Source organism: Elephantulus edwardii, unplaced genomic scaffold (genome assembly GCF_000299155.1).
Source record: "Elephantulus edwardii isolate Elephantulus edwardi_28Jun2011 unplaced genomic scaffold, EleEdw1.0 scaffold00055, whole genome shotgun sequence".
In the NCBI taxonomy this organism is placed as follows: Eukaryota; Metazoa; Chordata; class Mammalia; order Macroscelidea; family Macroscelididae; genus Elephantulus; species Elephantulus edwardii.
The window spans coordinates 4980273-4992407 of record NW_006399805.1 but is presented as its reverse complement, the minus strand read 5'-3'; the positions used below and the strand labels follow the sequence as shown (position 1 = coordinate 4992407).

The 12135-nt window shown below is 48.2% G+C and overlaps 1 protein-coding gene across 1 annotated transcript in view; it reads left to right on the top strand.

The window, feature by feature from the left end:
• Positions 1 to 12135, top strand: part of SLC35B4 (solute carrier family 35 (UDP-xylose/UDP-N-acetylglucosamine transporter), member B4) — a 31898-nt gene that overhangs the window by 14133 nt on the left and 5630 nt on the right. Inside the window, exons 3-8 of the mRNA XM_006887201.1 lie at positions 63 to 165; positions 1974 to 2023; positions 4845 to 4926; positions 5112 to 5172; positions 6811 to 6920; positions 10991 to 11066. Coding sequence (XP_006887263.1) covers positions 63 to 165; positions 1974 to 2023; positions 4845 to 4926; positions 5112 to 5172; positions 6811 to 6920; positions 10991 to 11066 — 482 coding nt within the window. The remainder of the gene's footprint in view (positions 1 to 62; positions 166 to 1973; positions 2024 to 4844; positions 4927 to 5111; positions 5173 to 6810; positions 6921 to 10990; positions 11067 to 12135) is intronic.

The window sequence follows — 12135 nt, the reverse complement described above, 5'->3', positions numbered from 1 at the left end:
TTTTTTTAACTGGGAATCCCTTGATCTTCTGAACTCTGTGTGACGGTGTCCCTGCATTCCAGGTACTACGCGGTAATGGTCACCATGTTCTTCACCGTCAGCGTGGTGAACAACTACGCCCTGAACCTCAACATCGCCATGCCCCTGCATATGATATTCCGATCTGTGAGTCCCCCCGCCCCCACAGGGTGCTGGGCCGTGGGCTGAGCTCGTGACACAGGTGGAGGGGCGTGTGAGGGAGCAGGTCAGGGGAGGAGAGCTGGTGTGGCCTCCCTCAGACAGGTCAGGCACGGAGGGAGCCATGTGGAAATGGAGGGCTTGCTTTTATTTCTTTGATATCAGCTCACAAGTGATGCATACATGGAAAGTGAAAAATCCCCTGGAGGTAGAATTTACCTTTCACTTCTTCATCTGCTTGATGCCTGTGTTCACACTGACGCCTGTGTTCACACTGCCTGTTAATCCTCTTGAACTGCTTATCACGTACTTGTTTCTTCCATAACATTTCGTTTGCTGCTCATATATGGACGAGTTGCAGTTCTGATTTGATGTAAGCAGAGAGTCGGGAAAGCTTGAGGAACGCAGGATGTCTCCCACACTAGAGCTGCTCTCCACGGGCTTGTGTGAGGTGGGAAGTCTGTAAACAGGGGGAGCAGGGTGTGCCCTAAGGTGGTTGTAGTTGGCACCATGCACAGTGCGTGGTAACTGGAGTTATGTCCTCACTGTGTGTCTGAGAGAGGGAATTTCCGAGGCCGCTTACAATGACTAAGGTGGATGTCAAAGGATTGAAGACATGTTGTGTGCCATAGAGTTGAAACCAACCCATTGCAGACCTTCCTGTGTGTTTTCAGAGGCAGCTAAGCACATGGGAGGAGATTCCCCAACCTTCTCCCACATTGAAGGCGTAGTAGACTTTAATAAATACTGCTGGCTGACGGACATCCTCCAGAAATAGTTAGGTCCTTACACACCTTCCTTCACTAAAGCTAGAGATGGAAGCAGGAAGACCACTTACTAAAAGTTTTTACAATTAAGTAGATGAAAATTTGATTTTAAATAAAAAAATAGTACATAAATTACTCCTGCCAGTCCTAGCTTCAGCTAGGGCCAGTTATTGAAAATCGACAATTTTTATTCTCACCTAGTGGTGCGGTGTTGAAAACACTCAGCTGCTAACAGGACTGTTGGCATCCCAGTCCCAGCACAGGGGCGAGACGCAGCGGGCTGCCTCCGTGAAGACCGCACAATTGGATGTTCTGTGGCAGTTCTCCTCTGTCCTGTACAGTTGCTGTGGCTTAGAATCGGCTCAACCGCAATGAGTTTGTTTTGTTTATTCTCACTGCCACCTTGGAAAGGTTTTATTGGAAGGCCCTCTGCTAGCCTAGTGGGCAAGGAGTTAAGCTGCCAACCCAAAGGCATGCAGTTCGAATCCACCAGCTGCGCTGTGGAAAAAAAGATGGACAGTCTCCTCCCATTTGGTTTACAGCCTCTGAAAACTCGCATAGCTGGAAGGCCAGCTGTGGGTTGGTTCCAACTCGACAGCGCAGGACAGTATGTAGCTGATCAAAGCAAAACATATTGTTCTGGGGAACGTGTTTCTGGGAGCAGAAAGGAGTGGAGGGCGACCACGAGATTTACATTTGGTAGGAAAGAAATACATGTTAACAATAAAGTGTGTGTGTGTGTGTGTGTGTGTGTGTGTGTGTGTGTGTGTGTGTGTGAGAGATGCTCTCTTTTGCAGCATATATCTAAAATTGGAATGCTACAGAGAAGTTTTATTCATTTGCACGATAGATTTTTGTGGTCTATACTGTTTGTTACCTTACGAACAGTGCAGTTTTACCAATTCCACTGTTCGCAACCTTCTTTCCGCCTCTGGCCCTTCCAGCTGTGTGTGTGTTCTGATTCGTCTTGAGCCCTGTTACCTCTCCCCCTAGAGCACTAAGCCTACGTTCTTACCCTCGTCTTTACAGGGTTCTCTGATCGCCAACATGATTCTAGGAATTATCATTCTGAAGAAAAGGTACGTAAAGCACTTAGATATTTTGTGTAAGGAAATGCTGTCCTGAGCTGCTCACCTGGACTCCTTCTCTCATCATGAGGATAAGTTTGTTCTTGACCCTCTGCCTTTTTTCTCAGTTCTCTCTGTGATGAATGAGGCACATTTGTAAGGCGGCTGACCAGGTGAGAGGCCCCACCTGTGCCCTTGGTGGCACTTTCTTAGCAGAGAGCTGACCAGCTCCTGTCATCACCATGCTTCAGGTGTGGTAGCCACCAGCTGTGTGCAACTATGTATATTTAAATTCTTTAAAGAAATAGTTTCTTAGCCTCACCAGTCCCACTTTAAAAGTTTGTCCCCATCCATGGCAAGTGGGTGCCATATTGAAGAATCCAGATAAGAGAGTTTCCAACATCACAGAATTTCTCTTGGGCATTTTGTCAAAAAAGGAATTTGTCAGAGCAATGGAATCTTAACTGGAATCTACAATCTGCAGAGTATTATAAAGAAAATGCCTTCATTATGTGTGAAAAATACCTAAAATAAGTGTGGGAACCCTGCTTCTGTGCCTGTGGTTCTGTTCTCATTTGGGACCGATTTGTCTTTATTATGTTAATGTGGTAGAATTTGTGTAAGGTGTGTCTTTAATCAGTCTCTTTTGAGATTTAAAAGTGATTAAACTAGGAGAGCTCTGGTGGCCTAGTGGCAAGAAGCTGCACTGCAATCCCAGAGGTGCACGGTTCAAATCAACCAGATGCTCTGCCGGGAAAGGAGGGACTATCTCCTCCTGTACCAGTCAGATCCGATTTGACGGTACGCGCACACACACACGCAAAACAATAAAATAATAAAAAAAATGTAAAAAAAAAAGTGATTAAACCAATGAGCAGAGGAGACATGGGGTAAGAGAAGTGCTAAAATGGACTTGGAGACCTCCCAGGGACCAGGAAACCAGAAACTGTGAAGAGACAAGGGCCTCTTCCACACCAACAGAGAGAGAACAGGGCCCCGACAGCTGGTGCTCTGCGTTTGCACTTCTGGCCTCCTGATGCCTTTGAGCTGTGGTGTTGGAGCAGAGTACTGAAAAGAACCAACAGGTATATCTTAGAGAAAGTGCAGCCAGTGTGCTCCTCGGAGATAAGGGGGGAAGCTTCGTCTCACATACTCTGAGCATGTCACAGGAGAGGCGGTTCCTTGGACGGTGCTTTCACACTTGGAAAGGTGGAGGGTCAGAAAGAGGAAGACCATCAACCAGACGGATGGACACAGTGACTGCGGCCATGGGCTCACGTGTGACAGCGGTGAAGATGGCACAGGACAGGACAGGGTTCAGAGCTGTCGTTCACAGGGCCACTGTGAGTCCTACTTGACTCATTACCACCTAACAACAAAAATGTGACAAAATACATTTCTGTTTAGTAAAACCATCCACTGTGGATGAGGGGTAGGGCGTTGTGCTGCCAACCCAAAGACTCGCAGTTTGAATTCACCAGCTTCATGAGAGAAAGATGGAGACAGTCTCCTCCTGTGCGTTTTACTGACTGAAAATCCACCGGAAGGTCAGCTGTGAGTTGGTTCTGACTCGACGGTGCCTCACAGTAACAGATGACTAAGACATCCCAGTTATGGAGTAAGTGGCCAGGAAGTTAGGATGGAAGGATTCAGGAAAGTTCTCTGTGATTGTGTCACCACTGGCTCTCTCAGGAAACCCACCCCCAGTGAGTCAATTCCAGTCCACAGAGACCCTCCAGGGCGTTTCTGGGAGCACCAGCGTTCTGCCTCCGTAGGTCTGCCCGCCCTGGTGTCCTCAGTCTCCCTCTTCTCCGCCGAGGCCCGCTTAGCCCCTCTGTTTCACATACTTGACTGCCTGCGTCGGCCTTTCAGAAGATGCTGTGCCCAGATCTGCACAAAGCAACTGGGTAGAAAACTTTGAATGGTCTCATCCCGTAGTTTTCATTTCATTTCATTCTTGCCTGAGATCCGTTGTTTTGTCACCTGGAATCTGAGCTGGTCGCTCAGTACACTATTTTAGTGAACGGGAGGTACCACTGTTATTTTTGTCATACTTCCTTTTTGGGAGATGTTGTTGTGTACCGTTGACTCAGAACTGACCCAGAGCTGACCCTCCTGTGGGTTTTCAGAGGCAGTAAATTGCATGAGAGGACATTGTCCATCCTTCTCCCGTGGAGCAGCTGGTGGATTCGAACTGTGTGCCTTTGGATTAAAGCATAGCTTCTTACCACTAGGCCACCAGAGCTCCCTCTAAGTAGGATAGTTCTTCCTTTACCCGACTACAAGAGCCTTTAGAGACAACAGTGAAGTCATTTCATTCTGAGACTTCAGGGAAAAAAGCATCCACCCTCAGCTTCTACCCCGAAGATGGATGATTGAATTCCTTTGGAGTGTGAAGCCTTCCACTGTGATACTCTGCTCTTGCTCTGAGGTGGGTTGTCTCCTAGGACTCAGGCTGGGGCCCCTTAGAGTCAGGAACAGCGGTGGACTCCAGCTATGATCTGGTTCAGCCTTTGATTTTAGACGCTTAAGAACAAAATGGAATGTCATGTCGTCTCCATTTCTATTTCTTTCTTTTGAGGAAACAAGCTGTTAACAAAAAACCACAACAAACAAAACACAACACAACAAAACTATTGAGAAACTGCTTTGAAAGTCCACCCGGGAGGTGTGTGGTTTGGAGACCATTTGGCACCTTGGCGTGCTTTCCACAGCCTGGTGGGGAGAGGCTCTGCTGCCGTGTTGTAGAGATCTGTGCTCTTCGGCTCTGTGACCATCAGCCCCATTCAGATGGGCTTTGCTTCCCTGCGATGACTCACTCCTCTTTCTGCAGATACAGTGTGTTCAAGTACACCGCCATCGCCTTGGTCTCTGTGGGGATATTTATCTGTACTTTCATGTCAGCCAAGCAGGTGGTAAGAATCACCCCTTCTCCTTGCTGTTGGGGCCCAGGTCCTTCGTGATAACGTGACTGGGGACGCTTACACCGGGCGGTTCAGGCCTCACGAGCGGCGGGAAGCGGGTGGCACGTCTCCTTCCTAGCTGGGCGTCTCGTGAGTCATTCTGGTCTTTGGCCCTGGTGTTTCTCCTTCTTTCCTAGACTTCCCAGTCCAGCGTGAGCGACGACGACGGCTTCCAGGCGTTTGCGTGGTGGCTGCTAGGTGAGTACAGTAATTACCACAGAGCTAATTGCCTCTGCAGTTCTGTTTGCCGAGTTTTCTCCTCAGGGGCACGTTTCTTGGCAAGAAGCTTTGGCTAAACAAATTATCCGGTGGACGGGGAGGCCTCCTGGGGGCACGTGTCACTGAGCACACCGAGGTGTGCAAGAGTGAATAAAAGCAACTGTCTGGATTGGAGTCATCCATGTTTCCTTGGCCTGTCCCTCTGCGGGACTAGTGTGTGGGGTGGTGGCCGCTGTTCTGGGAGCTGACCAGAGGAGGAAGGGCTTGTTGGAGCCGTGGACCCTCCCATCTTCCACGGGTCCTATTTACAAAACTCAGAGTCATTTTCTTCATAGGTTTGCTGTCCCGTATGGCAGTGTGCCCAAACCTGACCAGTCCTCAGAAGCTCCTGGGGACTTTTAAAAATCCAGGTGTCCCTTTGAGGGGTTAACTGCACCCCACTGTAGAGCTCTGTTCCGTGTCGTGCAGCCCGAGAGGCCAAACGCTTTCCAGGCGTATACAGTTTTTCAGGCTGAAATGGCTTGAGACTTAACAGGTGAAGGTAGAAAGAGTGACCAGGGGTGTGCGTCCTCCTTGCAGGACGTGGCTCAGCAGCTTTCTCTGAGCACTGATGTTTGTACCATGAAGAGAACTCTGTGAGCTGCTAGGAAAATACTTCACCCAATAAGGACAATTTATAGAAGATCGGAGCTTATAGTTCATGAGGGAAAAATTAATACTCAGTGATTTTATGCTCAGCCTTACTCGAAGTGCAGATTGAAACAAAAAGGCAACGCCCTTGTATTTTTGGCCTATAATATTGGCAAGATAATAACGGATACTTCTCATGACTGCTGAGATTGCATTAACACAACTGTTCCCGTTCCCTCTGTTGGGGACAGGAATTGATGCAGCCTTTCGGGGGAGGGGAGGAATATGTATTGAGTTTTTAGAATGTTCATAACCTTTGACTCTGTAATTCCACTTTGGTGAGGTTAGCCAAGAGAGGATTTAATGTTTAAAGATTCATGTACAAGGACACGCATTGATTGTAGGAATGATGTCGTTGGCAGTACTCTCCCGTTCCCACAGAGGGGGACCTGTGGGGGTGGTGCATGCACGTAGAATGGTCCGCAGTTGCAAATTTACACTTGAAAGAAATATAACAGCATGAAAGTAAAGTCCAGGAAAAAAGTGGGGAAAGTAAAATGAATGATAAAGTTTCTTTCCACCAGGGCTCCCTTATTCTTTCTTCCTTTTTTTTTTTATTTATTATTTTTTATTACTCTCTATGTGTGTACCGTCAAATTGCATCTGACAGGTACAGGAGGAGATTGCCCCTCCTTCTCCAGCAGAGCATCTGGTGGATTTGAACTGCGTACCTCTGGGATTACAGTGCGGCTTCTTGCCACTAGGCCACCAGAGCTCCCTTCTGATTCTTTCTTAGTGTACAAATATATACGTAATTATATAGAGAGATACAGAGAATTCTAAAGGACTGAATGATGATACTGTGATTGAGGCTTATTTTTAAAACATTGCTCATGTTCTACGGCTGGTTTATGAAATTTGTTTAGTTTTCACAAATAACTCCTCTTTAGGACACAGGCACCTCATAACCTGCCGTTTGTTTTGCAGGTATCGGGGCTCTGACATTTGCCCTTCTGATGTCGGCGAGGATGGGCATATTCCAGGAGACCCTGTACAAACAGTTCGGGAAACACTCCAAGGAGGCATTGTTTTATAATGTGAGCCTGGGGAAGGTGAACCTTAATGACTGTAATATGGGATCTCCAATGAAATTTGCCGTCTTTCTGAGGTAGTTGAAGCACCAGTTTACTCGCAGCAAGCTGCCCTGGGACCATGGCTGAAGTTCTTCCAGTAGTGCACTCACGTTGCTGGGTGAGGAGCCGTGGTGGCAGGTGCACAGCTTGTCAGGTTGCTAACTGATAGGTCCGTGGTTCAAATCCGCCAACTGCTCCGCTGGAGACAGATGAGCTTGTCTCCTGCCATCAAGATTCACAGACTTGGAAACCCAAGGGAGGGTCCCTCAGGGTTGGAATCGACCTGATGGCAGTGAGTTTAATTAATGTTCCTAGGCAGTGCAGTTAATGCATGCCACTGCTGAGTGAAAGGTCGGAGGTTTGACTCCAGGCAAAGGTACCTCAGAAAAAAGGCCCCGAGAGTTAGCTCTGAAAACTTGGGAGTTGGAAACAGCACTGATTCATTTGCTCAGTGCCCATGGGGCTGCCATGAGTCAGAATAAACACAATGGCTGTTGGTTAAAGTGCTTTCCGAGGCACCAGACCCTTCCCTGCAGGAGATGGCCGCAGTCCCCAGCCTGAGTGAGGCACATCCACTGACCAGGGCAACCCCAAGGGACAGGGAGCCTCCCTGCAAGGTTCCTGTAGAGGAAATGGACTCTAAGCAACGTGGAGACCTGGGGCGGGAAGAGAAGGGGGGCTCTGCAGGCATTTGATGGGGCGAGGCTGGGGCAAAAGGGCCAGTCCTGCTGGGCCTGACTCACTCCCTAGCAGGTTGTTGTGCCGTTGCTGTGTGTTGTTGAGTTGGACCCGATTCAGAGCTGACCCTCCAGCGGGTATTGAGAGGCAGTTACGTGCAGGAGAGATTGCCTTTCCTCTCGTGGAGCACCTGGTGGATTCAAACCAGCCACCTTTGGGATTGCAGTGCAGCATCTTACTTTATGTTCCAGGCCTTTCTGGTTTGTGGATATGGGGCTGCCTCCTCCCCCTCCTCCTCCGTCTGTTCTGTCATCATAGGTCCTCACACAGCCCCCCAAGGTCGGCTGCCTCCTCTGACCTTCCTTTCCCCACCCCTCAAGGTCGGCTGCCTCCTCTGACATTCCTGTCCTCCTGTCTGTCCTGCCACTTGAGCCCCACACAGAGCCCCTTAAGGTCAGCTGCCTCCTCTGACCTTCCTCTCCTCCTCCGTCACACACAGAGCTGCTCAAGGTTGGGTGAGGTAGTGGCCTCCAGGCTCAGCCGCCCCTGGGACAGCTGTGCTCCCAGCCTTTGGTACTGAAGTTGCAAACAAGCAACTTGAGACCATTAATTGGGCAGGAGTGTGCTGCCAGGGATGTCAAAACAGGTGCGCTCTCCTGGTTCACCTCCCCGTCAGAGCAGGACCACCGCGGTCATGCTCAGCAATCCGCCAAACTGCTCAGGGTCCAGTGTCACAGAGATGGGCGGGGTGCTCATTGTAAAGAGCGTGCTCTGCCTTCATCTTCGGCCTCTTTTTCGTCTCCTCTTCATGTTCGTCCTGACCTCACATTTGTCGTCCTAATCTTGCAAGTTCCCTGAAGTCTGCCTTTTGTCCATTGAACCTTTTCTCAAAATCCTCATGCATCCTAGGACATTTTGAGCAGGCGACCTGTTCCCTTTTGTTGAGGGAGGGACGCTGGCTCTAGTTTTTGCTTGGTCAGTGACGTCCACCAGATTCCGTAATGGCAAGAACTGTAATTTGTGACTTCCATAGCCCTTGGAAGAAAGGCCTGGGTATTTGCTTTTGAAAGATCTCAGCCTACACAAACTGAATTGGAATCACTGAGTGAGAAACGCATTTGCTCTGCAAAATCTCACCTAAATCCCAGTAAAAAGCCCTTTAGAGTTTGCGATCCCAAGCCCTTGGCTTGTGGAAGGCTGAGGGATGAGCCGTAGGTGAGTTCTGGAACTTGACATACGCTCAGGTGCCCTTTGCGTTCTTTCTGGCCATTACCTGCCATGCAGCTTTGCCCTCGGAGAATGTGCAGCTGGAAGTTGGATCACGGTCACCGGATAGCACAGGGAGGAGCGGTGGCTTGTCCAGTATGACCTTGACAATTCCCAGGAGTCATAGCTCTGAACGCTGTGAAGCCAGGTGGAGTGGGGGAACCCGTGAACCAATCCTATAAGTTTTCCATTTGCAGTTGTGTCTTTGTCTCAATCATTATATTTTGTCCACTAGGGTAGGCACACCTGTAACAGTGCTCAGAATCTTATGACTGAAAGCGGTGGCCCTGACTTTGTGAAAAACCTTTAGTGCCATTGTTGAAAGTTGTTCCTCATTCTAACATAAGTCATGTCAGTCTTTGTCCTGTTAATGTCTCGATAAAAGATACTGAAAATACTCTCCCCCCCCCCCCAGGCATCCTTTGAGCAGATTTGCCATGGTGCCAGCTCAGGATGGTAACTTTTGGACCAGGATGTGGGTCACAATGGAGGACCCATTGTCGCATAGAATGTGCAAATCCTTCTGCTTTTTATTAACCTGATTTGCAGTGTTGGTTTCCCAATTAGGTTTCATGGCTTCTGAGTAACAACCATACAACACTGTGCTTTGCAGTGGTAATACTGTTGCTGGAAGTGTTGTTTTCATCACCACTATCATAATTGACCTTTGAGAACACTGCAAGTTAGCACTGTCTCAATCTGGAAGTAACTCCAGGGCACAGTGCTGGCCATACTGAAGTCGAAGCTGAATCAGTCGAGGTGCAGATGGGCACCAGTTGCTGTAAGCTTTATTAAACCGGGATGTCTTTGATCCTTTGGACTTCTTAAACTCTCTTGAGAATGTTTAAGTAAAAATTAGCTTTGGCTTTTAAAAGAAAAAAAAAGATAGCGTATAGACTATTTTCTTATTTGGCGCATGTGTTTCAAATCTACCAGCTGCTCCACAGGAGATGAATGGACACTCCTCCTGTGTGATATGTTGTTGTTGTTGTTATGTGCCGTCGAGTCGCCTGCGACTCATAGCGACCCTGTGTACAACAGCCCTAAACTCCGCTCTGTCCTGTGCCAATCGCACTGTCTCCAACACTCCCATCCCAATTATCCCAGTCACTGAATCAATCCACTTCATAGAGGGCCTTCCTCTCCTGCGCTGTCCCTCCACCCTCCCAAGCATGATGTCCCTCTCTAAGGACCAGTCTCTCCTCACAACATGTCCAAAGTATGTTAGACGGAGCCTCAGAATCCTTGCTTCCAAGGAGCCACCCGGTTTAACCCTTTCCAGGACAAATCTGTTTGTTTTCCTAGCAGTCCATGGTATTCTCAGTACTCTTCTCCAGCACCACAGCTCAAAGGCATCAATTCTCCTTCTGTCCTCCCTGGTCATTGTCCAACTCTCTGATGCATGTGATATACTCCCCCTAAAAACCTGCAGGAGGGTCAGCTGTGGGTCAGTTCTGACTTGACAGCCTACAACAGCAATAACAACAACAGTGGCATGGTAGGGAGCTCTTGTGGCCTAGTGGTAAGAAGCTGCACTGCAATCCCAAAGACACGTGGTTTGAATCCACCAGGTGCTACACAGGAGGATGGGCAGTCTCCTCCCAGGTGATTTGCTGCCTCTGAAAGCCCACTGGAGGGTCAGCAATGGATCGAGTCCAACTTAACTGCACACAGCAACAACAGTGGCAGTGTTAAGTGTTGGGCTGCAAACCTAAAAGGTCATCAGTTCAAACCTACCACCTCAGGAGTCTGATGGAGGGTTGCCATGACCCGGAATGAACTCAACAGCCCAGGGTATTGCCCTGGGAGGAAGGGTCTCCACCAAGGAGACTCTCTGGTGCCGAGTTCTGTGCTGAGACGTGCAGGAGGGGCACCCAGCTTGCCAGTCAGCTGCCTTCCTAGTTTCTGTTTTGTGTGTCCTGGTGTCCCAGGTGAGGCCAGGCACTCAGCTCCAGGTGCATCACCTAGTCTAACTCCGCTTTCTTACTTGATAATGCTAGTCAAACAACTTGTGAAATGTGCAAACACTGTAAAACTAATCTGTTTATAATCATATTGCATTTCCATTTCTCTCTACGGTTTCTCCCCAGCACGCCCTTCCGCTTCCTGGTTTCATCTTCTTGGCTTCGGATATCTATGAGCACGCGATTCGGTTCAGTGAATCTGGTGAGTCTGTGGTTAGGGGCTGAAGTGCCCGGACCTTACCCAGGCCTGTCCCTCCCTGAGTCTGTCCCCCACCTCTCAGGAACTTCAGGCTGCTAATCGGTACAGTTTCCTGGCAGCACAGTCTGTCGCAGACACTTGGTCATTTACAGTTGAAAGAAGAGTATCTTCAGCTTTGTTGTTCAGCCTTGGAGCTTGGTGTTTGCATTCAAATGAAGAACGTTTGCTCTTTCCAGAATGCAAACAAAGCAGGAATGACTCATGGAGATGAAAGTCAGAGGGGTCAGCCTCAGGCCAGCTCTCTGCTTCCCCTTCTGTGCCACGTGTCACCTGCACCCAGGTCTTGCAACATCTGATCCTAGGGGCAGGAAGGGACAGGGAGCGAAATTGCTTTTCAGGCATCTTGTTGTTTTGTTTCTTTTTTCTTTTTGCATTTTTTAAAAATTAAATTTTAATGGAAGTTTATAGAGACTTTGGATTTCCATTCATACCTTGTTCCTCACTTTCCTCCCTACCCAGCCCTCCCCCCAGTGCACTTTTCTCTTTGAAGAAAAAAAATATTCTAGGGGAGCTCTGGTGGCCTGGTGGTAAGGAGCTGCAACTACAATCCCAGAGGTGCACGGTTCGAATCCACCAGATGCTCTGCCAGGGAAGGAGAGACAATCTCCTCCTGTACCAGTCAGATCTGATTTGATGGTACACTCACACAAAAATAATAATTTAAAAAAATTTTTTTAAAAAAAAAGTAAAAAATATTCTTTCATTGTTATACAATCCTCCTACCCCAAGTCCACTTTCTGTGTAGCTTTTATAATGGACTTTTGCCATGACAGTAATACCTAATCATAGAATGACAGTAATACCTAATCATAGATTTCTTTTAAACAGTTCTCTCCCTGATCTGTTTCAATGAAGAATAATTTTTTATTATTATTATTAAATTTTATTAGTTTCAATGAACATTCACAGGGATTCTGGGCTTTCACTCCTTCATTGCCGCACCATTCTCTCCACCCTCCTCCCCAGTTTGTTCTTCTTCCCCGCCATCCGAATGCCACAGTGCTTGTCAAAG